General features: G+C 33.2%; 2 protein-coding genes across 5 annotated transcripts; one reads left to right on the plus strand and one right to left on the minus strand.

Moving 5' to 3' along the window:
- Positions 1-1,507: 1,507 nt before the first annotated feature.
- Positions 1,508-7,344, plus strand: LOC106067355 (AN1-type zinc finger protein 1-like). Its single transcript, XM_013226526.2, has 8 exons — positions 1,508-1,752; positions 4,191-4,233; positions 4,464-4,503; positions 4,845-4,966; positions 5,219-5,307; positions 5,436-5,629; positions 5,719-5,799; positions 6,158-7,344. The coding sequence occupies exons 1-8, from the start codon at positions 1,698-1,700 to the stop codon at positions 6,326-6,328; spliced, it is 795 nt and encodes a 264-aa protein (XP_013081980.1). The 5' UTR covers positions 1,508-1,697; the 3' UTR covers positions 6,329-7,344.
- On the minus strand, positions 7,091-26,437 carry LOC106070010 (copine-3-like). Of its 4 annotated transcripts, none has more exons than XM_056035848.1 (18): positions 26,368-26,437; positions 23,792-23,871; positions 22,133-22,606; positions 21,785-21,979; positions 20,657-20,811; positions 20,028-20,207; positions 18,388-18,462; positions 17,151-17,225; positions 16,888-16,971; positions 15,737-15,826; positions 15,331-15,426; positions 15,034-15,120; positions 14,182-14,241; positions 13,942-14,075; positions 11,856-11,962; positions 11,501-11,643; positions 9,827-10,063; positions 7,091-9,474 (listed from the first exon to the last, which is right to left on the minus strand). In XM_056035848.1, the coding sequence occupies exons 2-18, from the start codon at positions 23,856-23,858 to the stop codon at positions 9,367-9,369; spliced, it is 2,367 nt and encodes a 788-aa protein (XP_055891823.1). In that variant the 5' UTR covers positions 23,859-23,871; positions 26,368-26,437; the 3' UTR covers positions 7,091-9,366. The 4 variants fall into 4 exon arrangements, with proteins under 4 accessions (XP_055891823.1, XP_055891826.1, XP_055891825.1 ...); XM_056035851.1 differs by lacking the exon at positions 26,368-26,437 and adding an exon at positions 26,306-26,328; XM_056035850.1 differs by lacking the exon at positions 26,368-26,437 and adding an exon at positions 26,214-26,234.
- Between the last annotated feature and the right edge of the window lie 463 nt (positions 26,438-26,900).

Here is a 26,900-nt window from a genome sequence, read left to right on the forward strand (position 1 = left end):
GAACGTTTTAAGTTTCTACCTGTTGTTTCTTCTTGTGACAGCAAAGAAGTTGGCTGGAAACATGGATGTTGTTGCAATCTTTCCAACCGAAAGTCAAAGGAAAAGGCAGTATGATAAATCTTTGGAAAACTTCACACATCGAAAAGCTGAAGATGGCTACAGGATAAAATGCTTCAACAGAATTGTGAACACTGCGATTTACTCCTTGCAGCTGAGATTTGAACTGTAACTGTGGTATTTTGTGAAAGATGTTTCTCGCGTCTTAAACTAATCAAAAATTACTTAAGATCAACAATTCATGACGAGAGATTGAATAATGTGGCAATTCTTGCTATTGAGCGTGATCTATGTAGGAAACAGAATTTTGATGATCTACTGTATGACTTCGCTACACACAAGGCTCGTAAAGTAAAGTTAATTTGATCGTGATTTTGTACTAAGTTAATTTTGTTAAGAATGTATAAAATGCAAATACGAATTTATTTTTTAATACAAAATCTTAATTTTCACTTATATTCTTATCCCTACCCAGAATATGCCCCGCGCAATCCGTTTCGCATAGGGCCCCGCAATTGCTAGGACCGGCCCTGGAATTCCTCATTATTTATTTATTTATTTTTGAGGATGCGATTGGCGAATAAAGAAATGTAATTTTGCACACCTTTATGTTGAAAGAATATACTACTAAACCTTTCGTTTACATTTCGATGCACCAGACTCAAAATAAAGTTTCGACATTATTAAACAAGTATCTTCTAACATAGATAGTTTTACAAGTGAATAAATATTAAGTCTTAGTAGAGATTTAGAGCTAAGGAACTAGGCTATTAGGCATTGAGTCACAGAGCTCTGCTATCTTGTAAATTTAATTCAAGTTTCGCAAAAACTTTTTTTAGTCCTTTAGGCCTACGAGGCTCCCACAAATTGGAAGCGGCTGCTTACTTGCCTATGCCTAAAGCCGGCCCTTTTTCTAGCATGCAAGAATACCATTCCCTTCGGGTGCTTTCCCGTGTGCAAGCCTGTCAAAGGCTGCGTTCAGGTCCTTTTTAGAGAGCATTTTATTTAATTCATCCAAAATTCACAACTGGAAGTATTGAAAAGACAAAGCGGTTGGTGAGAGAGCGTTTTTCGATCTGCATAATGTTTGACCCATGACTCCATTTGTAGCGCACGATCGATGATAGCTATGCTATCTTGACATAAGTGAGGAAAGTAAAGGTGGTTGGTGGTTGTGTTGGCCACATGATACCCTGCTCATTAACCGTTGGCCAAAAAACAAACAAACAACAAAATCAGATGACATTAACATCCTCTGCCATACATATCACATGGTCTGAAAGGGGAACTTTACTTTTTTTTACATAGGAAATTGAAGTCTGAGTGCTCACGCGCTTGGCTTCCTGGGCTCAAATCTCGGTGAAGGCTGGGGTTTTGAACACATTAGATTACTAGATTAGATATATAGGTCTGTGCGTCAGAGAAACTCTTGCTTTAAAAAAATCAATAGAAGGCTGATTCTGAGAAGGGAGATTACTCTGCTTTGTTGGTAGATCTATGTAAATAACATATATCAATAAGAAGAAGTTCCAAGAACTTAGAAGGTCTCTCCATTATTAGATCTTGTGTAGATGAGATTTGGACCTGAGTCTATCTGCTGAGTAGGCCTACATAAATAAATACACCAAAAAAAGATTTTAATGGAGTTGCCTCATCTGGGTGCCAATTGCAATGTAGAGTCTTGTAACCAGCTAGGTAAAATTAATTATGATCATTAATCACTTACTGACTTGTCTTAGAGTTAATAAGTAGATCTATATTAAAATATTATAATTATTGAATACAATACAATTAGAAATCTATTTATATAATGATTTAATTTGATCATTCTCTAGATTAGATCTAGAATAAAAAAAGAGATAAAATTGAGTTTAAGCCATTTAAGGTATGATTGATAGGCCTACAACTTGATGCCATCTATATTTCTATCTCTGCATATAATGATTATAATGTTAGATACACATAGTTACCATAGTGTAGTCAATTAGTTATAAATGCATAGATATAACAAGATGATAGGTAGTGCATAAATTCATAAATACAGAAAATATAATAGATTGATCTATTTTCTACATCAAAGCTTCATGTCCTATGTGCCCTATGAGGAATCAGTCACTGGACTGAACAATTTCTCTCATTCCAATATCTAGCTTTTTAAAAAAACAAATTTGATGATTCTTAATTGCTTTATCATTCCATGGCATGGCTTAAAGAAGGACACTAATTGTAAATCAAGTTAAAATTCTGAGCACAGAAGAAACAAGAAATGAGCTCTGGAATTCAAACTTGTTAATTCCTGAACATGAAAATTAGGTGTTTTTAGTGATGCACCAGAAGGAAGTTAATTAAAAATGAAATATGATGCATCACTGCAAATAACCTCTAGAGCTCATTGAATCGCTACATTGAAGGTATAGAGAGCACTGGTTGCTATGTAACACATTTAACACACAAATTTGTGTGACATGATTAGTTTTTTCCCCAAATTCACTTTAGTATGAAACAGATTGTCATTTTTGTAAACTATTTGACCTGTGACAGGCCACACATAAGTAGATCTGAGAAGCATGAAAAGTGAATAAATTCATCACAGATTGGTGTTATTTTATTTGCAAAGAATGTGAGAAATGGAATCAAGGAACACAACAAAAATAATTGAAACAAAATATTTTCATAGAAAGTATTAGCTTGGCAAGTGGGACTTTTGGGTCTTTGGACGAATAAAGAAAGGTCCTGGACAGTTAATTTTGGTCGAAATGTTGATAGACAAGTACAAAAATGAAAACATTATATTACAGAACATATTTTGCCATTTCAGATTGGTAAACAGCCTATCAAATCAGTCATGGAATAAATTTCCATACCATATGTACCCATGAACCAAACTTTGTTGATCCTTACTACTCTTACATTTACACCTAAAACATTGAGAAAATAGACATGAGAATAACACAAACTGAAGAGCCAGTTTGACACAAGTGATGACTGTAATCTCAAAGTGGAATAATTTAGATTTGTGAGAGGTGCTGACTGCACCAGATGACACCCAACAGGGGATAACACCAAAGCGGAGAAAAACTTTTTCTTCAAGAGCAGTAATATGCACCAGGTGATACCAAGCCTAACAAAGCCTCTGCATATGATGTGTCAAGATGAAGTTTGTAGAGTCCAGAACATAACTGGCTACAATTAATGACAAGGATGAAGTGCATGCATATGTGCTAGGTGCCAATGATTTTTCCAGTTGAGTCTGACTGTTTGTCCATTCACAAAAATGAAAGTAATACAATAGAGATAACTGAATGGATACCAAAAAATGCCATACTAAAACAAAGACATTTTCGTCTTCTAATGAATAAAGCTTTATGCCCAGAAAATCTTGTGTTATTACTAGATAAGATAAGAAGACTAGTAGTCTATAATAATCTAGGTGTAAGGTTATGTTATTATATTCTTAGCATACACAAGCTGTACAACTTAAACTGAATAGAAATCTCAAGCTCTCTATCCAGACAACACTTTTTTTTATGTCCGGTCCTCACATTTCCTGACTGCGGTGGTCATCTTCCAAAAGTACCCTGTACAATAATACTTTTTTTTATAGTGAGTAATGGGTCATTTGATTTTGCACTATTTAATTGGATTGCCATGTCTCTTAAACATGAATTATGGTAGGTTAAAAATGAGGAATTTGGATAAAACTTGTTTCCATGCATTATCCTAGCATCCATAGAATGCTATTTGAAGTTATTTGTCCTGTGAGCTAGTAACAATTTTTAAAATCACATAATTGAACTGAAAATTTTTGGCTTTTTTATTTGTTTTACATGATTTGGATGTTGCATCAGAGTTGAAAATAATCTACTTCCTAGTCCAAACCTACTGCTTGGCGATGGGGGGATGGCCACATGCAGGATGTGAAATGGGGACCATCAAGACAACTAGATAAAAGTCCAGTGCACATACCTCATTACCAGGCAGCCATTAGTTACTTATTTTCAGATGAAGAAGATAGTAGTAGGCATATAACTGGTTTATTAGAATATAACCTGTTTTCTATGATTTTTTTACTGTAAATTATATTAAATGCTCTAATTTTTTTTAAGCCTTTGAAAACTGTTTCTTATCCTCAGACTTTCTTCCATTTCAATGTGATGGATGTGGTAAAATCTTTTGGTGAGGTTTTCATGTTTTTGTTTTTTAAATTGAAAAAAAAAAAAGGGAATATTGAAAAAGAAATTGACTGTAGCAGAAAGCGTAGGGCAATTCATTGGAAAATAAAATACAGTTTGTATATGCATTGAAAATGAATTGCTTTTTACTAGATTTCATATTTTTAAAATAAACTTTATAGATTTTGGAAAAATTATTTTTCCTGCTAACTAATTTAATATTTCATGCATCAGCCAACATCACAGATCAAGGGACCAGCACAACTGTACAGCTGTGAGTGATTTTATTAAATTTATAAAATTAAATAATTTAAGTGATTTATTTTTTTATAATGAATTCCCATTTAATTAATGTCTCAGCATTTTTCCATTTCACCTTTCAATCTAAGCATTATAACAACTTTTTCCATTTATCATTAAATCTACATATACGATTTTGTTTTCGCCTAGATTGTCTTTAAAAAAAAATCATTACTCTGTGCAATTAGAGTTTTAAGTTCCAAACAAAATGTTTACACCCTATATAAATATCTTTTGTAAAATAGTTGTTCCATTAATAATGATCAAAATTTGAAATTAATTTATTGAGTAGCCCTTAAAAAATTTCTTTGACAGCCTGAAATTCAGTTGCCGGAATTCAAGGGAGAGAAATCCTATGCCTGCAGCATCAAAGAATGTCAGAGGCGAGAGCTGACACCTATTCTTTGTCAACACTGTGAACTTTGTTTTTGTCTAAGGTTGGTAAGTTTTCATTTTTCATTAATCATTTTTAAATACCACTTGAGTTACAACCAGAAATATATATTATAAAAAAAACGAAGTGTTTCTTTCTGGCTAACATCTGCATTAAACTAGTTATCTCACATCTACGTTATGTAATGTCTCAATCGTTCAAACTAAGTCTAAATTTAGTGCCTCAACTTATTCTTTGATAGAATGATATGAAAGAATTTACAGTTAAACAACAATCTGTTTTTATTTCTCGCCAGTCATAGACTCCAGAATGACCACAACTGTGTTAAACTGCCAGAGAAATGTGCTAAAACAAAAACAGCTGAACACATTCAACAGTTGTTAGGTTAGTTTTTGAAACATAGTCACTCAGAATGAGTGTAAATGAATTTTAGAAGTATTGTAGATGATACTTCAAATTATATTCTGACAAGTCTGAGAAGTACGGTAACACAAAATGTACTTTTGTTCCAGCTCAGAGCAAGCCTAAGCCTAGACCAATACCAACAAATCCTAAAGCCATTCAAATGAATGCAAAAATTGCTTTAATGAAACTCAAAGGCAAAGCTGCTGGTGACAAGGGTATACCACAAAGTGAACGAATCTACTTTAGTGTTTGTCTGCCTCTAGATGTCAAGAAACCTCCATGTGCCTTATTTTTCTCACAGGTTTGTTTATGGGCTTTATAAGGAAAATGTAATTCTTTTTGGATCAAGAAGTTTAAAAGTAAATATTTTAACTTCAATTATCTTTGCAGAGCTGGAAGGTTGGTCGAGTGATTGATTTTATTGCTGATCAAGCATTCATTACGAATAAAAATAACACAAATGCAGAAAAGGTCAGAAATACTTCTATTTTAGAATGCTATTTTTCAATAAAAGAGTTTGACTAAAATCTTCAAATCATCCTCTATAGTTATGTAAACTCCCTAATATTTGCAAATCCTACACAAATATTGTTTATTCACTTTGATGTATTTTTAATGGCATAATTCTTTCATAGTGTCAGACTTTGTATTGTTCAGTTGTAGTGCTTTTGTTTTGAAGTAAACTAAAATTAAATTAGAGAAAGTAAGAGTAAATAAAAAAAATAAAATTTTATGCTTAAGCTATAAAGTTAATTTTTTAACAACAACCCCCCCCCCCCCCTATTATTTACAAATCTAAAATCTATTACTTTTACATTCTGTGTTGCAGAAGTTATGTTTGTTTCATGGTGATACAGGAGTGAAATTTCCTGCGAGTGAGACAATACAGGATATCATGAGCACAGATTATCTACTACTCAATGGATCAACTGTTATCCTGGAACAAGTCTCAGAGGATGTAGAGCAGTTAGTGACATTAGATGTGTATAAGAGTTTCTAATAGGAGAGATCTAATAGCATTTTTGCCTTTTATAAACTTTCCTAATCTAACAAAAAATCTCTTGTTGAATTTTTTGTGTGTACATACACATTTATTGAAGATATTAATGCATCCACATTAAAACAAAATTTTATAAGCAAGAAAACACACACACACAGAAAACAATTAACCATTGTTCAAATTTTAAGAACTTTTTATAGTTAAACCATCAGACAAACCAAAAAGAAATTTTAAAAAATTATATATTTAGCTAGTATTTGGTGTATCACATGAATAAAGGAAGGGTTTAGATGAGCAAAATGGATTTGGTAAAAATTTAGTTGGTAACAGAAATTCAGTTAAGCATCTTTGACATTGTTTATTTATCCTGAAAATCCCACCAAAAAGAAAAACATTTGAGATATCTAGTGTTCTTTTTTTTTAAAGTAGCATCACTTAACTACAAAACAATAATTCTTAAATCCAAAACGTGTACTGGTTTTCAATGTGTAATCCTCATATATTTGAGCAGTAGGCCTATATTGAAACAAAAATGTGCCTTTTACTTCAAAAAAATTAAATAACATCCTTATGTACATGAATGTTTAAAGTAAACAAGTGAGATTAAAAAATAAAGTGCATTTTGTCAAAGGCCATTGATAAAAGACTATCATATCATATAAAACTAGAGGCCTTAAGTAACTAGCCTACAACAGAACTGGCTTTGTAGCTACTGTGTCTGTATATTATAATGCTGCAGCCTTATCAGTAACATGTTTCCTAGTATATAACTTTGACAACATACATTTAATATTCTGATAAAGATTGTCATAATACATCACAAGGATAGTTACTATCATAAAAATACATACAATATCAAGATGAAAAAAAGATAAAATAATTTGGTCATCCTAACATTGTACATTATAAGAAAATATGTACAAACAGATTTTATAACCTAAAAACAGACATTCCTGTTGTACAAGATATATGAAGAACACAATCTATACAAAAATAAAAACAAATTGTTCAAAGGACTACTTTTTCAGTTTTCTGAATCATGATTGATGAATGTTTAAAATAAAACTAATTTTCATTATCTAATTATGTTCGTTTAATTCAAAACATTTTAAAAGCAGTTTCTAATATATATGTATATAATTTTAATCATATAATGAATGGACATCTGATCCTTGGGATTTTAAATCCTATCTATCAATGAAAATAGAAATTTCCAGGACTTGACAGCATAAATAAAGATTAAATATGTTTGCATATCTATTAAATAAATTCAAAAAGCTGACATGGTCTTGTACATGAGAAAGGCCTTCTAAAAAGCAAAAGAACATTGTCTGTTCCTTCTGAGTGATCTCATGACTGTATCACCCATGAATTGCAAGAGAAGAGTTCAGAACACAGATCTTTCCTGCTGTGTCCCCCCTCTTGCCCATTGTCACTGTTAACCACTTGCCTAGCACTGGCCTGTATCATCTGTTAGTTAATTACACACACACACAATAACTCATCCACATAGCCACCATAGTTATAAAAATATTTAAAAAAAAATAGATTCACAAAAAGAAATGTATCAATAAAACTAGGCACTTCAAATTCTTTATAGTGAATGCTAAAAATTGTATAAGAACTGAGCAGCAAAAGTAATAAGAAAACTATGAATATCACAAATTTAAAAACACACCAAAACAGAAAAAGAAGTCACTGTATCCTATTTCGTAGGTACATCTTGAATAAATCTCATTGATTCTTACATCTGGTACATCTAACTTTAAAGTTCTGTGGTCATTAAAACTTCATTCTTAGTAATTGCTGATAGTACAAAAGATACTCATTTGAAAGAAATACAACTGCGGCAAGGTTACCACTCTAGATTTTTATTCAGTGGCTGTTTTAACCTTGGAAACTTGTCACAAATATTGGCCAGTTAAGGTCTGCTTACCTTAGAGATTTATTCCCCCCATTGATAAGGTTATTTAAAAAACAAACAACAGTTTTAATATTGAACATAAAAAAAAAATAAGCTGCATAAGAAACAACAGATTAAAAGAAATATATATAAATATATATACATAAAGAGTTTCCAATCATTTTAAGTCTCTCAACACACTACACACTACAGAAAAAAAAAGGTTCACTCTAAACAATGACAACAGAAATAACAATGTTTTCATTTCATATGCTACATTTCCTAAAAGCTTCATAATATATCTAAATATTAGAATATAATGTAGCCTACTTACATTTGTAATTCTATCATACAATAATCCACAAAACTATTTAATGACATCAATAGCCTTCATGGGATTACAGATTTAAAATGTGTTTGGCATTGAGCTGGTTAAAACATAGCAATGGTAATAAAAAAACAACTTTGTTGACAGTTAAAATGTAAAACTAAAAAAAAAAAAAAATAACTTTTCTTTTTCTAGAACTTGATATTAAAGCAGTAGTCTACGAAGTTTAAAACTTTTTCATTCTTTTTTTTTTGGCAGAGATTATTCTTTTTAAATACCTTATAACTGATGTAAGTGATAATTCTCTTGTGTTCCAGAAGCATATGATAATTACATTGTGTCTGAACTAAAAATAAAAAAAAAAAACTGAAAGGTACAAGAATATATTAATTGACTTCATCTACATGTACTTTACTTCATCTTCTTAGTAACGCCTGTATTTTATACGATGTACAACATGGAAAAGAAATTTTAGACAGCTAAATTATAGATGTCAAAAATATTGATTTATCTTTGAAAACATGAGGTTGAATATTGAAGAACAAAAACACAAAATATGACTCATTACAGATATTGAAATTAAAATATTTTTTGTACAAGAAAGTTTAAAGGTATCAAAATTAAATTATCTCCATTTTGTTTTTATTAATCAAGAAAAAAATACTTGACATATTGAAAAAAAAAAGATACTTGATAAATTATTAGATCTCTATAAAAAAAAATTTTTAAGAATAGTTAAAACACATTTTCATTTTAGAGAATTTGGTATTAATTTCAATTATAAATATCATATGAATGTGATGTTAATTAGACTTCTGGTTTCTTAACTGGTTGCAGACCTCTCATCTTGTAGTAGTCTGTGACTTGTTTTGGCACTTCAGCAAGCACATGTCTGGCCAATTCTACAGGACTACTCTGTAATTCAAACAAATTAGATTCCAAGGTTATGAACATTGTCATCTTTTAGCATATTCATATCATATTAATATAATAATAAAAACTTGATAATAGATAAGCAGTTTAATTTCTAAACCCCTTGAGAACATCTTTTAGCGCTGTTGGACATTTTTAATCAGAGTAACGGGTGAACATTAACCTACCCATGTTGGGGCCTATTCGTGTTGCTGGGAATTACCACCCTCCCTCTATCCAAATTCGATGAATTCAATAAAACAAGCTCCTATTACATTATAACTTTTGTTGTCTTAGACTTTAATTAGTTTATAGACAAGGTTTCACCAAAGTCTAAATGCACAATATGACCTACATTTCTGAAATCCCTAAATGGGACAAACTGGACTATATCTCTTTTAGCAGGCTCCCCACTGGCTGACCGCAATACTCCATTGTCACCATCCAGGATGTTCATGTCGTTGAAGTCTGCTTGACCAACACCAACAATAATTAATGACATGGGCAGTTTACTGGCTTCAACTATAGCAGTTCTAGTGTTGGACATGTCACTGAGGACGCCGTCAGTTAACATGAGTAAAATGAAGTAAGCCTTGAGAGAGAAACACAAGAGTCATAAATTTGTTTTAGCATTCACAAATTTCACTTTCGACATCATATACCTAATACCATTAAGTAAATAACATTTACTTTAAAATGCATCTTACTGAACTGTAGCATTAAGAATTTTGGATAAAATCAAGTCTGACTGCTTGTAATATCATTATCAATTTAAAGATAACTGATTTCAACAATGTAGATTTAAAGTTGTTCTCAACCAAAGTATATATTTAGTTTCCAAATTATTACCTATACATTTGAGAGAATAAGCTAGAAATTAACTTTATTTTATCATGGCCTGCTTTATGTAATATATAATCTTCCCCCCATAATGGTGAAGAATAGTGTAGGATTAACCATTTCACAACTAGAATTGCAGTGAGTTGCCTCTACTGGTAGACAACTAGAGTTGTCAGCAATTCCTGATTTTGGGTTGTTTCATTTATGCACGTACTGCTAGTTTTTAAATAACTATTAATACCTTTACAAACTCTGACCTAGAAGAGCGATAGTGTCACTAATTTTAGGTGTTTATTTGGCATCTGCACAGAATGTTGAAATAGATTTTAATGATTTTTTGAAAATTAAGTTTTTTTTTGCTAGCCTACAAAAATGGAACATATTTAGGCTTATGTGTAGGCTTTAAATGAATGAGGTTCTAATGGGGATATTAATGTTTCAGCTGTAGAATAAGGATATAATGATTGGGGTAAGTGGTTTAGAGCCAATTGAGACCGATAGTAGTGAAAAGGAATAAAAAAAATTGATGCTAGATCCAGTATTGATTATGTTAGATCTAGTCAAAGGGAGATAGGAAGGTAACTAAATAGGACATGATATTTTAATGTTTCTGAGCTCTATAGGCCTATTTATCACTTCAAACTTGATGCTTATCCCTAATTTTTTAAAAAGTAACTGATACAGAGTTATATCCCTTCTCTTAGGGATGAGGGAGATAGTTTCTGACAACTGCTTCAAGGTGAAATGGTTAAAGAAGCAGCTTACTTCAAAGAAAAAAAAAGCATTGTTATATATACAATGTTATAGGACAACTGTCTTTTTTTTTTTAATTGAAAAAAAAAAATTACTTGCATTATATAATTCACATTTAATGTTGCCATTAGATGGAATTTATTTGTATACATCAAACATAGTTTAAATTTTCAGAAATAAGAACTTAGGGACAGAAATATTTTGTTACAGTTATATGCCTATTTTTTTTTGTTTCTTCAAATAATTGAATCAAGCTACCCCCCCCCCAAAAAAAATAATTCCCAGTTTAAACACTTATGTGTCCTAATGAAAGAATGTGCTATACATTTTGAGTGCATAGTGTTTCTTAGAATTGTATCTAGGAGTTAATAGAAAAAAAGAAAGATAACGTATTTATCAAATCTGATTTTTTGAAGAAATTGTTTTAAGTAATTACATGAGGTCCTTTGGATGGTTCTTCCATCTGTGCTGTCTGAGCAAATCTAGCCACATGCTGTATGATAGGTGCAGCATTAGTTGGGCCATACAGTTGAACATGTTGTATACAATTATAGTAAGCTTGTAAGATCCCATCTATGCCTGGTAGAGGTAAACAAAAAAAAATCATTTTTAATTTTTATTGACAATGTTCATTTTTTTTTTCTCTAAACATCAAATAATAGAAATAGTCTTTGTTCCAGTTTTGTAGGATTCAGTCTGGTACAGGGAGATATTGGACCACAAATTTAGGAATCATATTTCAACCCTGGTTAAGATCAATGTAACTTAAAATGTTTGAAAAATTTATTTACCAGAGCAATAAGGATTTTGTGGGTTGAAGTTGACAGCAAACTCATGGGAAATTTCCATTTTTGGTGGGATCCTGGCACCAAAACCCAGAACTGGAAAAAGTTTGTCACTGAAATATACAATGAAGATTTTTTTAAATACTCGAAAGTATCAGACAATAAAAGAGCATTTTATAGTACAGGGTGGGAAAATAAAGGATGCTTAGATTTTATGGCTTCCTAGATCGCAAGATTTAACTGCATGCGATTTTTATTTGTGAGATTACTTAAAGGGTAAAATATACAGTTATAATCTGCATATAACTGAAGAGTTAAAAATGAATATTCGCAATACTATTGAGGAAATTACACCAAATGAACAAAAGTTTTCTAAAACACATGGAGACATGCTAATTTGTAATTTGTTCCTGGTGCACACTTTCAACAAATGTGAACTGTGAAATGCTTAGTATGTTGTTACTAATAACATTTTGTTTTTACTATCTTTTTAAATAAAAATTATAATATATTGTATTTTACTTTTCTGTATGTATTTGTAATCATACCTGGCCTCTTTTATCTTGTCCACCCTGTATAATAATATTCATTCAATTAATTAACTGACCACCCCTCTACCCCCTTCCATTTTCTCTAAAAAAAAAAAAAGAATGTTTTAGATTAAAATTTCCCATTTCATTCATTCTTTTCTTTTTAAATTAACTTTCCAGTTCTAATTTAAAAGTGGAAAGCAAAATGTTTTATAACTATTTTTTTCCCTAAAAAAACCTTACAAAAAGCTTAAAAACAAAAAAAAATTTTTTTTCCCAAATGAAAGCTTTTTTTAATGAAATTATTTGGTCAAATGAATAGTTAGGCTAACACCTACTGTTTGAAAACATTTCACATTAACTATTTTTAAGAAATAGATCATAGATCAATGCTGAACAAAATTATAAAGCAATGTTAATGAGGTGTCTTGATGTAAGAAAATTAAGACTATTGTCTTTTAGTTTTATATGAGTCATCTGAGCTTGTGTTCAGCAGTAGAGTCTCACATGTAGGTGCAGTGATTTTGAATAATTCTTTCATTGTCTCTCCTAGAAGCCAATTGATGCCAGGTATCAGTCAGTAATACTAATGCATGAATAGAGAAGTGCACAGAGAAAAGCGACAGTAATAATGAGGATTTAAACACAAAAGTTGACGACTATTTAGTATAGCTCAAAAGACAAGCATTTACGGTTCCATGCCATAAGTAGTGGCTGTCATGAGTGTCAATTCCACATTTTTTTATGAAGCTCTTGAGAGTATCTTTATGTCTCTTGTTTTGACCTCCCTGGGAGTGCTTACCAATACAAGGTCATTTGGGGAGGCAATTGTCAGGCATATGGACTACATGTCCAGCCCATGGTAGTTACGACCTTCTGTCTGGCATGTTTAAGATTTTATCTGGTATGTGGTAAAACCAATTCAGATTTAAAGTAGTTCACTAAATTACAAATATTCAATTATTTTATAAATTATAGACATTAACAAAAAAATAGAAGATAACTACCTCCTATGCATTTCATGTGTAAATCTAATAACATATGTTAATCAGTGACTTTGCTAAGTCATTGGTTTTCCTGGCTGATTAAGGGAACCCATTTCATTATCTAATGGCACTAGGGAAGAAAGAGCACTTGTATAAATTTGTACAAGCATATTATTATTATTATAGCTTTTATATAGCACTACTTTCATGCTTATAGCATGCTCAGAGCGCTTTTGGTCCAATCTCATTTGTGGACCAGTGGGGGGGAGGGGGTATCTAGGAGTTGGTTTTCCGTGCTGCCTTTAGGCGCTCAGTAAACACAACTCTGCCCGAGTCGGGTGTCGAACCTCGAGCTCCCTTCTAGGTAGCCAAGCCAAGCCAAGTTCAAGCGCACTTGGCCTCTCAACCACGCTTCAAGCATATTATACCACTCTGTTATAATAAAGCAGTTCCATACAAGGACTAATGCATCAAAATCTCATCCTTACAAGGGATGTAAACAGGTTGCCTGAACAACTTTCCACTCCAGATTAAACAAGTGACTTACCATTAAGATAAAGATAGTGAGATCTTTACCTGTCATAATCCTGACAGACCTCACCCACAGCCTTGATGGCAGCCATGTACTCATTTGGCTGATATGGATTAATGTAATGGAGAGATGAGGACTGGGAGGGGTTGCCATTAGATGCTGTGAAATCTATGCCTACCTATAAACAAAAATTAATAAATTAATATAAGAAAAAAAAAAGCAAAACATTTTAATTTAAAAATTTAAAGTATTTTTAAAAATGGCAACTATGTGCACAAACTTACTGTGAAATTAATTTGAGTTCCACCTTGGATAAAGTCCAAGAAAGAATACTCTTTTATAATCTGAAATATATTTAATCAAACGCTTAATGTTAAAACAAAGTCTAATAGGGGGCAAAATATAGTAAGAAAGAGGCAAATAGGAGTGTACGATTGAAATCTAAGTCCACTCAATTCTAATATATATATATCTTGATATTGTTGTTAAAAAATGTGGTTTACTGTGAATGGCTAGAATATTTTACCGGTGAAATTAACATTTGTTCTCAGTTGGACCAATCTGTGTTGAATAGAAACTTGTCCTTACACTTATCCAAGATCAAGTGAATTATTTCCCCCAAGAATTAATGTTAGAACAAGAGAAACATACAAAATACTTTAAAAAAAAACAACTTATATTAAGTGTTATTGTATAAATTAATTTGAATCAGTCATGTAATTAAACTTATGATTGACAGAGAAATATTTTTACCAATTGTTTTTGTTTAGCTTTCTCAATGGGCTATGATCCTATCACTTACTTAGACCAATTGGAAAAGTGGGAGGGAAGAAGGGTAACTGTGGTGAATGTTTACATGATCTTTTTTCAATGCATAAAAAAATGTTCACTCGGGACTCAAGGCTTCTCAAAGGGACTAATTCAACTTAAACTACCACATCTGTCAAGTAAAATTTCTTTCCCTTGTTCATGATACCAAACAAAATAATCCATTACCAATAGTTAATTAACTAATTGGTTAATTCTTTTTTATTGATTCTAAGGTTGTCAGGTAAAAGAAATTGAGATTGGGTGTGGGAGAAATGACATGAGTTGATATAAGCTTTGTAAAAAATGTCAAGATCTGTTCTACTCACTTTACAGGAAGTCAGTAAAATAGTCCCAGAATTAGTGTAGCTTTTCTTTTTGGCCTTTGTTGCTTGATTCACACATGGCCATGAAACCTAAAACACACCAAGTCTTAAATGATGTCTAAGAATATACATAAGGAGAAGTAGGACATGTCAGCATTTGAATGCACAAAGTTTACCACCACTTTTATAATACTGGAAGTAATCTTTATGAAACCAATTCATGCATTATGACTACATTGCTGGGAGATCATTTTTAGGTTAAGTTTTATAAAACTTGCGTGTGTTTGTTTAGTTACTTACCTCTTGTTGCACAGCTTTAGCCATGTCATTGAATGTTGTGACAAATCCACCGATGTAGTCATGAGAGCCGTCACTGTCCCAGTCATAGCAGTCAATCTAAAGCAATTCAGATGACGTTAGTTCCAACAAAACCATCAATATTTATTGAATAAAAGTATATTGTTTAACACTGATGAAAAAGATTGAATGATGAATAGTATTTTTAATGATAAGAGTTTGAAACAGGATGGTAACAATATGACAGCTGTATTTTTGACCCAATGGATGTATGGTTTCATTGAATTATGTATAAAATAAAAACCAAATTTATAAAAAAAAAAAAACAATCTTTGGAAGATTATAAATATCTGTATGCTAAGCCATTGCACTGACCCAAATAAACATCATTTTGTATTTAGCCACCAACCTTAATATTTTGTTGCTTATTTCCACCACACAACTTTTGTACTGATAGTTCAAAGGGTCTCCAGCTTGGGTTTAAATTGTTTTTTACAACCTAGACAAGAAACAAAACATTCCAGTTAAGTTCAAATGTTGAAAGCTTAATTTAAAATGGGAGACGCGCTTGGCTTCCGAACCTGGGGTCCTGGGTTTGAATCTTGGTGAAGACTGGGATTTTGAATTTCAGAATTTTTAGAGCACCCTTATGTCCACTCTAATGGGTAGCTGACTTTAGTTGGGGAAAGTAAAGGGGTTGGTCGTTGTGCTGGTCACATGACACCCTGCTTGTTAACTGTGGGCCACAGAAACAGATGACCTTATCATCTGCCCTACAGATCACAAGGTGTGAAAGGGGAACTTGATTTAAAATGTTTTTTTTCTACAACCCAAACATGGGCGAAACAATGCAGATTCGTCCACAAAAGTGCATTACACAAAATCTTTTACAGATAAGCTGGTGAGATGGGTTAACCATTTTCCAAACTAGTAATGCTCTTAATGTCCCCAAACCAATATAAGGTAGTCATACTTGTGAAGAAATCTTAAAACTTTGGTCAGGAAATGTGATGCAGCTTTAATTTTTTTCCCTTTTTTATTTAACATTCATAAATAAAACTGCAAATAAAAGCTACATCAATATTACATTTTTTTTAACTATTCAATTCTTATTAGATTTTTTTTATGATAAGGGAGAAGAAGCAGAGATTTTGTTGAGCTAAATCTCACTAGTCAATAGCCTGAAAATGAAAATAAATAAAAGTGACACTAACACTTTTCAATGCAGTTCACAGGCTTTTATTTAGCTTGGTTTAAGACACTATAATGGATCTTTTAGCTATTTGATTCAATTAACATTACACATTTGTACCATCAAATAAAGTTTATAAGGTCTGGAAATACACATTTCCATTTTTGATTGTAATCATCCAAGAGTATAGTTATTTTTTCATACTTGAAAAAAATTTCCACAACTGATCTCATCCATGTATTTGCTTTCTGAAAGTATTTTCTTATATCCCCAAAGAAGAATTAACATAAAATTAACATAAAATAAATTCATACAAAAAAATTTCCATTCATTTAAATATCTATGTGGACTTACTATTATATACTCACCTCTGTTCTATGAACAACTTGCCAACTCCCATCAGCTGATGCTCTTTGAATTTCTAGATATGGGTCAGACTTTCCAAAGAAATCCTAAACAAAGAATATTGATTAAGTCTATCATGTGTGCACAAAAAATATATTTAATTGGTAACCGAAAAATTAACATGAATACAAAAAAGAAAACCAGTCAAGTATATGTATTAGTCAATTCATAACAAGATAAAATGCCTGGATATGGCCAGGCATTGATAAATATAAATATTTCTTACCTTCTTGTCCAGTTTGGTAGCCCTGAATGTCAACAGAGCTGTTTCACAACCTTCTTTTATCTCCTCAGTCTTAATCTGATTAAAATACAAATATTAATTTATAAAAACAATAAAACCAAGACATAGCTTAGCAATACAAATTTTAAAAAATCCACGAAACAGAGTGCAATGTAGAAGTGTCCCTGTGACAAACAGTAAATGAGACTGTCAGTGTACTACTTTAGCTTCATCAAACAAATGTCAACTACCCATTTGAGCAGAGTGGACTCGGGGACATTGTTTAAGTCAGAGGAATTGCTTCAGCATCCATACACTTAACTATTACTTACCTTGCCCTAGACTTTGTCAGGCTAAACAGTAAGAAATACTTAAAACAGTAGCTGCTCCCACTCTTCCTAATCATTAGATCAATATTGATATACTTAACTAGAAAGCACGAGGCACGGTGGCTGAGTGATAAAGCACTTAGCTTCTGAACCGGGGACTGGGGTTCAAACCCTGGTGAAGACAGGGAATTTTAATTTCGGGATTTTTGGGCGCCTCTGAGTCCACCCAACTCCAATGGGTACCTGACATTTGTTGGGGAAAAGTAAAGGCGGTTGGTCGTTATGCTGGCCACATGACACCTTCGTTAACCTTAGGCCACAGAAACAGATGACGTTTACATCATCTGCCCTATAGACCATAAGGTCTGAAAGGGGAACTAACTAGAAAGCTCTATCAGCATCTAAACCCAACTGTCTCCTATGCCTGAGCTTTTGAGTCTAAATCAACCAAGTATTGACCAGCTTAACTACATACCTGTTTTATTCTTATTACAAATTTTTAGAAAATGTTCACGTAAAACCAGAAATTCAGTGTAAAAAAATTAGGGTAAACATTTGCAATGGCTAAACATGTGATTTATTTAAAATTGGTTGTCAATTTTTTTATTTTGATGCATTTTTTCATGTAATGTCAAATATTGAAAAATAGGTACAGCAGCATAGTGCTAATTTGAAAAATACAGAAAACTAGGTACAGCAGTCAGGTGGAGTTAATTCACCTACATTAGTAGTCTATTGTCACTAATGATCACATAAATTACACACAGGGTATAAGAAAATATGTATGGATAAGAGCACTTAAAGCTGTGAGCCACAACAGACGTTATAAGGTCTTGGGACACTTTGCCAAATGTTCTATGTGTCAGAAATGATTCAAACAAACTCCACAGCCAGCACAAATATATACTTACAATGATCACTCCCTGGCCAGCCTTCATTCCATTCTTCAGCAAAAGTGGAGAAGTAAAAGGAGAGTTAGACACAATCTGAGGAATCAAAAACACAGCATGATGTAAGCTAACTAGCAATTTTTGTTGAATGGATTTAAGAACACTACAATTTAGTGAGTGCTAATTATGTTGTAAAAGAAACAGTTAAAAAAAAGGCTTATGTTAAAACACACTCAAAAGTAAAAAAATAAAATAAAAATAAAATACAAAAAAAAACAAGGTTACAAAAGACAGTTTGTGTGGAAACACAAACTCAAAATCGGCCCCCGAAGTAAAATGTTTTACGTAATTCGGATAATCCTTCAGAGTTGAAGATAGTTTACTTCCTAGTCCAAACCTCCCGCAGGACGATGGGGGATGGGAGCAGGCAGGGTTTGAACCTTCGATCGTCAATAAATCCAAACGACAGTCCAGCGCGCAAACCGCACGACCAGTGGTCCACCCAGGTAGGCTTCAATATTTTCAGAAAGAACATCCGAATGAAATTATATCAAAGACAAATGAGAGATAAGAATGGAGAAAGAAGGTTAACAGATCTTATGTAGTGCCCCAACCATCCCGCAGATCAAAGGATACGTGAAAGTGAATGTAAAGTTAGATGCGAACCTGGCCTAACTAGTTTGTGGTCTATAGGGCAGATGATGTTTTTGTGGCCTACGGTTAACGAGGGTGTCATGTTGCCAGCACAACGACCAACCGCCTTTGCTTTTCCCAACTAAAGTCAGGTACCCATTAGAGCTGGGTATACTCAGAAGTTGAAAATCCCAGTCTTCACCAGGATTCGAACCCAGGACCCTCGGTTCGAACTAAATAAGTTATTTGTTTTGAAAAGGCTCAATCTCATAATCGAATCCTCAAAAATAAAAAAAAATAAAAATTTCCGCTATATAGAAAAAATGTTCACGAAAATGATGTTTATAAGATTACTATTCGTCTTAAATTAGGTCTAACATATAATGCATACTAATTAGCTTTTTCTTATAAAAAACTGCTTGCATAATTGATTTAAAAAATTAGAATTTTCGCTTTCAGGAAAAAAAAAAGTAGCCGTTGCATCAGAACTTTGAATGGTCTAAAATATTGTGAAGTCGGATTTTCAATATCTCTTCTAGTTTACGAGATCTAAACGGGACGGACGGACAGACATTTCGCACAAAACTAATAGCGTCTTTTCCCCTTTCGGGAGCCTCTAAAAAAGGGATGTTTAGTATGTGCTAAAGTGAAATGCACAATAAATGCTTTTTTTTTTATTTAATTAGTTTATCATTTTCTGAATGTTAATATTTTTTTTTATTGTAACCTTTTTGTGCTTGTTCAAGATATTAGCAAGTTAAGAGGTTTTGATAAATACCTTTATATGAAGGTTAAAATTTGTGAAATGTGATGTACATATAATTAAATACAGTCTATTTGAGTCAACGGATTCGAACAGTATTACATGTGTATTTAAAAAAATTATCAACTTTAATTATTTTCACTACAATGATTAAAATGCAGCTTTAAAAAAAATGAAGCCTCTATTTTGGTTAGTTTACTTTCTTTCAATCAAATATGATAAAATTTCACATAAGTGTTAAACAATAGATTTTCAAGTTCATCACCTGGCCAAGCGTTGTCTCCACTTGACCCAGAAAGTCATCATCTGTCAACTGTGGGGTCACATTGTCAATGTCGTAGACAGATATAAGAATCTTCTGCACTTCTTCAAAAAAATAGTTGATTACAAAGGTCTTGGAGAATTTAGGATTCAGATTGTTCTTAACATTTTCCGTTCTTCCCACCTGTAAAAAAAAAACAACACAAAGTTTACTGGCCAGGCTTTGAGATAACAGAAACATTTCTTTAAAAAAAACAACTGCTTAACTTCTGCAGACAAATACTCCTATTTGATTTTTAATATATATATGCATTGTCTTTGATTCTGAAGAGTATGGATAATCACAGAATTTCACATCACTATGTAGACCCAGTTGTGACCTACATATTTTGCCACTGGAGTCTGTTTAAGTTTTCTTTTCATCTCCTTCGCCTTTCTTTTGGTCTCAAATGTGTAAGAACTCTGCAATTGTCTGGGGAGGGTTGTGCGTGTCTGTTATGCCCTCCTCTTTTCAAAAAGATCACTTTTGGCATGTTGTTATATCACACCAAATAAGAATAATACAATATAAGGTTAATGAAGGTAAATAGTTAATTAGTTAAAAAAATAATAGTAATTGTACATGTTCCTTACCTCATACCATCTTCCTTGCTGGATCATGTACAGAACTGCACAAGGGTCAGACTTGGATAGGATGTCTTTGTTTAGGAGGTTTCTACACTCCAAAGTGATTTCTACTCGTGTTTTGAACTGGTCTGTGCCAGGCCTGACAACTCTGTCTCCGCCAACTGTGATGTTTTCATAAAGAGAGAATCACAAATCATTTATAATGTAATTGGTAATTATGCAACATCAAACTTTGGCTAATGATGAAGAAAGAAAGTGTGTAAAATTGTACATTTTTGAACATAACGAACATATGGGTTAAAATATTAATAATCTAGTTATAATCTATCAATAAATACTATTTGTGTAAAGATAGGTATAATCTATAAATAGTTGAATAAAATACTATAAAAAAAATGGTATTAAATATTATATTAAGGCAGTGATACCTTATTTGGCTGGCGGGCCATTTTAATTTAAAAAAAAAAAAAATCATTTTTATTAGAAACCCATGTATCTTGAACTTACATTAATTCATGAAAAGTTTATTTAAAACCAACTTTTAAATATCTAGCTGCACAGATGATGTACCTAGTCAGAGTTTGATTTCATAAAGCTGATAAATGTTATGTTCTTTAAGAGACCCACCCTTTCTTTACAAAACAAATACATGTATGTTGGATTATTATTGGTACTAAGCCATTTACTCTAACGTAGTGGAAGATAAATTTGTAAAATTTCTTTGACTCCCACGCTAATGTGGGATGTGTGGATTAGAAGCAAAAACCACTTGGTTATGGCTTGGCCCCCCTAACAAGGGGCTTGAGTTAGAATCCCAACTAGAGAAGAGTTGTGTTTGCCGAGCACCTAAATGTAGCATGGAAACTTTCTCCCTCACCCTACTGGTCTACAAAAAGAGATTGGACCATAGTGCACAAAGCCTGCTATAAGCATGAAAGATGTGCTACATAATAGCAATTTAAATCAAATATAAAAAAAAAAAAATATTATATTAATAAACCACAATTAGAGTAAGCTGAAAAGAATATTACTATAGATTTAAAAATAATGGCATTATAACTGAAACTCATCTAAAATGTGACTGTAGAATTTAATAATTCCTTTATCATTTCTTGAAAGAACAAAAAAATTTACCTGCTGAAGGACCGGTTGGAGGCATGTTTTGACCTGGGTAACCTGACCCTTGAGCCTGATAAGGAGCCCGATTTGCTGCTTGTCCTGGGTATGGTGGTGCACCAGGGTATGGAGCTTGACCTTGGTTATAAGGAGCCTGAGCAGCACCTTGTTGATGAGGTGCTCCTTGAGCTAGTGGGGGATATGGAGACTGACCTAGAATAGCAATTTAAAAGATAAAAAAAGAATTGATTCAAAACTTTTCCTATTTTTTTTTGTTATTAATTATTCTATTACAATAAATTGATTAAATGATAAATTGAACTATGATTTAGGGCATGCTAAAAAGACTAATTTAGATATAGTTACCTGTTGGTTGGTATGGGGCAGTACCTTGTGGATAAGGATTTTGTCCTGGAGGAGCAGGGCTGGGGCCTCGAGGAGGTGCAGTGGGTCTTGTTTGAGCGTTTACATCTTGCCCAGGATAAGGAGGCTGATGAGAGGGAGCTGTGCCAGTTTGTGGATAGGGTGGAGCACCACCTGGAGGGTGCAGTGAAGGGACTCCTTGTTGGGGATAGGGTGGCGCACCAGCTTGAGAATATGATGGAGTGACCCCTTGAGGATAGGGTGGTGCTCCTCCTGGTAGGTGTGATGGAGCACTACCTTGAGAATATGGTGGTGCTCCTCCTGAAGTGTATGGTGGAGCATTTCCAGGTGGATATGCTGTAGCACCCCCTTGAGAATGTGATGCTTGAGGATACGGTGGAGCACCAGAGGGAGGATAAGGAGAAGTACCTGACTGAGGATATGGTGGAGCACTTCCTTGTCCATATGGCAGAGCACCTTGAAAACAAAAATAGCATTGTTATATAATCACTAATCATTTCATTACAAACACAGAGGTTTCAAATATGACTTCATCTTTTATTAACATGAATAGATGACTAATAGAAGACTGAAAACATAACAAGAACAAACTTGAGAAACACACAAAACAGAGAAGAAAACAAAAGAAAACAAACAGCATCCTCCTCAGTCTGGAGTTCAATAAAATACACACATAAATGCACACATATATGTAACAAGCATGTACACACATTAAAACAAATGAATAAAAGCTGTAAAAAAACAAACTACAAAATTACTTTTTCAGATGCACAAACACACTGCATCAATAAATTTATAAAGATCTATAACTGTGTCACAGTGAACTGATCACTCCATGTGTCCCTCTGAGATCCCTATCCTACTTGGTCTCATTTCTTCCAGCCGTGCCGTGTTTTCCCCTCAAAACTTATGACATGAGGGGCTTTCCAGTACACGGACCAAAAGCTTGGAACTCTCTCTCTCCTTGAATTGGCCTCCATATTATTGTTATATTTGGGGCACGCAATTCATTCTGTCTGAGAAAATGACCGACCCACAAACTTCATGTGATGCTTGGTCACATCCTTGCCAAGTGGTTGAGTGCCTGTTCGGAATAGAATCCAATCTCTGTAAAAGAGTCTAACAATTTCTATTAGCCATTGATGCTCAGCCACATTTAGCCTCCTTTAGATTTTTGCAGCTGAATTCCATCCATGACTTGCATGCATATTCACTGTTGTGTTAAATATTGTAATAACTTAAGTGAGGCAACTCAACGAGACATAGACGTTTATTTACACGACATCACAGGTATATAAAACAACATCTATCTTAGGCACAGTTTCTCCATATTGGCTCTCTACTTTGGGCGGAAATCATTCTTCTCTAATGTTGACATCCTTTTAGGTCTAGTCTATCACAGTGTGCACCTTCTAGCACTAGTCTGGATGGCGGTGCGCACGGCAGAGTTATAACAATATGGTGGATTTGTCTCAAGACCAATAGCTTGGTTTGTCCAAATAGGCTTTAATTTTTTGGAAATGGTCTCTGGCTTTCCTATTAGGCAAGCTTTGTAATAATAGGCATCACCATCGCTTGATATGATGCTGCATAGGAATGCTCTACCAAAGCAAAAAATGGTATGTTAATATATATCCTGACCTTTCTGTGGGAACTGATTTGTTGGTCCAGAAGCCTGTGGGTAAGCAGGATGTCCATACTGAGACATGATGTCTAGATGTCTGAAATTGAAAAAACAACACAATTGCAAAGTTTAATTCAACCAAAGTTTTGAACCTGCTATATTAAAGGGGCTCATTGTCAAAGATGGTCTTTTTAAAAATTTGTTAAAGTTTGTAATATATAATATCATTGAAGAACAGTTTTAGTGACATTGGCTAACATTGTAAAATTAAATTGTAGTTGCTTGCTTATAGCTGACTGTGACCATAGATCTTAATAAACATGGTCGCAGTGGTATATTAATGAGCAGAGGTAATCATTAATCGGTAGTTAAAGATTTATTGTTGGCAAAAATAGACAACAATTACAGTGCTATGCCTTACAATGATGGTTATAAATTTCCTTCCTGTACCTGAGTCCCTCGAGGTAGAAGATAATCTGGCCACAAATTGGTAAAAGTTTCTCCGGAGCTGGCGAAACTCTGAGTAAGCCACAAAATTGGCATAAGAATTAGATGAGGTCAGAGACTAAAGCAATTGACATATATGAAGGTCTTGAAATTGAGAAAGGAAAAGAAAGAAAAATGGAAGAAATATTGAACAAATTTGAAGGTTTTTACATCAGAAAAACAAATGAAACTTACTACTCATGAATTGCAAGAAGACAGGAACATTGAAAAGTACATTACTAATCTGAGAAAGACTAGCAAAAATGTGTAGGTTTGAACACCTAGAAGATAGCTTAATTAAAGTGTAAAACACAAATGCCTCAAATTGAAATTATTACAAGAAAGTAATCTAACATTGGAAAGGTACAGAGACATTTGTAGAGCCTATAAGACAGCCAACAAACAGTTAAGAATGATATGTATCATTGAGAAAGTAGCACACCCTCAAGAACAAACACATAGAAAGGTAAATGTAGGTTCTGTGGAACATTACATGAATACATTAAAGAAAAGTGCCCTGCATGGGGTAAAATGTGCCTAGTGTGTAAAGGGAAACATCATTTTGTTGCAATTGCAAAAAGAAAATTCAGCAGGTGTCAGAGAATATGTCTGATAATTAAATGATCCATATTCGGACACAGTAGCTGAAGTCATGATGATCAAAAACAAATGGTTGATGTCCTTAGAAAACCCCAAAACAGGAAGAATGACAGCAAATGGTCCCAGTGTAAGGTTTCAAATGGATAGTGAAGCTGATGTAAATACCATACAGGTGAAATTCTTCAGTAAGAATCAGAAAAGGCAACACAAAGACTACTAGACTCTAATATGAAATAAAGAGAAGTGCCCGTCTGATCATGATGCATCTATATCGCTATGATCTATTCAATTTCAGTATTTTAAAAGGAGAAAAATTGTTCACAAGCATAACAGTCTACAATAATTGAAGGAGTATTTTTTACTTAGAGACATGTTAACATATGAGGATGGGCTCATATTAAAAGGAGAGCAAATAATTATACCAAGATTGCTTCGCAAAGAAATAGAGAAAAACATTAGGATTTCTACATGTCAAGAGAACACTATGAGAATGAAAAAAAAACATTCGATGAGCATAAAAACATCTTATGATAAAAGGACAAAATTTGAGTCAGCGATGAACTGGACAGATGGTCTATTTTCAATCAACAAATGACCCTATGTGGAGTCGTGGAAGTTGTATCAAAATATAATCATATATTATATATCTAGACTTCTAGATTCTAATTTAAAAAAAAAGAAATTTTGATTACCTTTTTTATTATGTAGATCTAGATCTAGATCTAGACTCTAACAGTAACAGTATTAAAATATTATAGATCTAGAATCTAGACAAACTAGTAGACCTAAATAATCAGATATTAATTATTATAGATTATAGGCCTACTTATAGATCTAATCATCTAGATCTTTAAGATCTAGCTAAAATAAATTAAATCCACTAACTGACTTTATAATCTATTCTACAATTTTAAAATTAACTTTTTAAGACTAGGACTAGATCTAGATTAGATTCTAAAAAAAAAAAGATTGCTTAAAAGTAATGACGCAAAAGGGAAGGGTTTTGAAATACCGGTACTTTGTTAGTGTGGATTAGACTATTTATAGTGACAAGTGTGGAGTGTAGCCAGTGTAGGTCACTATTCTTTTCACAACCAACTATTGCGAAATCTGGATCACTACGACACTAATAAGTCTAAACAAGTACTATAAAAGGATACTAGATCTAGAATATCTAGATTCTTAGCATTCTAATATGAATCGCCTATTACCATAATCTATAGTATAGACTAGACTGACTAGAGTCTAACTCTATTTATAATAATAAATAATAAGTTAAATAAGAGTCTACTCTACGCCACTCTACAGTGACCGTCTCTACGACGGTATTAAAGAAAAACTCTTTGAACTCACTGCACTGGTATAAATAACCAAGTTGAACCCAAAGTTGTTTTTATTTTACTTGTGTTTTATAGAGTCTAGATCTAATCTAGATATTGTACTACCGCGGTAAATGTAAAGATAGGTCTAGATCTAGATAGATCTAGAATCGGTAAAACTTCCGTACCCTAGAATCTTCAATCTAGTTTATAAAATATCGGAATGAAGGGGGAAAAAAGCAAATAGTAGTCTCCCTTCGCTGATCTAATTTTAGAAAACTGGTTTGGAATACTTCGTCTTGCTTTCGGACACATTAATTAATGAATAAAAACGGTAAATTTACAAACCTATTTCTAGATCTAGATCTATATCTTTTTATATATATCTTATCTATCTATAAATGGTATGTATAATAATAAGGCTTGTCTTCGAGTCCGAAGATCAATGAGGAATGCAGTATTTCCGCTGGCTGCGCAGCCCCAAAAGTGACCTACATTTTTTGCCAAACACAGGGCAAGCATAACCATTGTCCGCAGGTGGTCGATTTCGATTTTCTTTTCGCCGTCTGCGTCTGTCCTCGGCAGCGGATTTTCTTTTGGTCTAAAATGTGTATCCCGCGGCCTTTGTGAGTGACCTCCAGCTGTCTCGTTCTGAGGCCGCATGCAACCAAGTGCTCTCTTCTATGTCAGGTAAGGCAAGTTGGCGCCAAAGCTGGTCTTT

Source organism: Biomphalaria glabrata, chromosome 7 (genome assembly GCF_947242115.1).
Source record: "Biomphalaria glabrata chromosome 7, xgBioGlab47.1, whole genome shotgun sequence".
NCBI lineage: Eukaryota > Metazoa > Mollusca > Gastropoda > Planorbidae > Biomphalaria > Biomphalaria glabrata.

Coding starts and splice junctions, on each gene's coding strand:
- LOC106070010 (XM_056035848.1), bottom strand. CDS start 23,858: ATGTCTCAGTATGGACATCCTGCTTACCCACAGGCTTCTGGACCAACA. Junction 17,226..18,387: donor CTGGCCAGGGAGTGATCATT/GTAAGTATATAT, acceptor TATTTTAATCAG/ATTAAGACTGAGGAGATAAA. Junction 15,427..15,736: donor ATAAGCAACAAAATATTAAG/GTTGGTGGCTAA, acceptor GAATTGCTTTAG/ATTGACTGCTATGACTGGGA.
- LOC106067355 (XM_013226526.2), top strand. CDS start 1,698: ATGGAGTTGCCTCATCTGGGTGCCAATTGCAATGTAGAGTCTTGTAAC. Junction 1,753..4,190: donor AGAGTCTTGTAACCAGCTAG/GTAAAATTAATT, acceptor TCTTATCCTCAG/ACTTTCTTCCATTTCAATGT. Junction 5,630..5,718: donor GTGCCTTATTTTTCTCACAG/GTTTGTTTATGG, acceptor TTATCTTTGCAG/AGCTGGAAGGTTGGTCGAGT.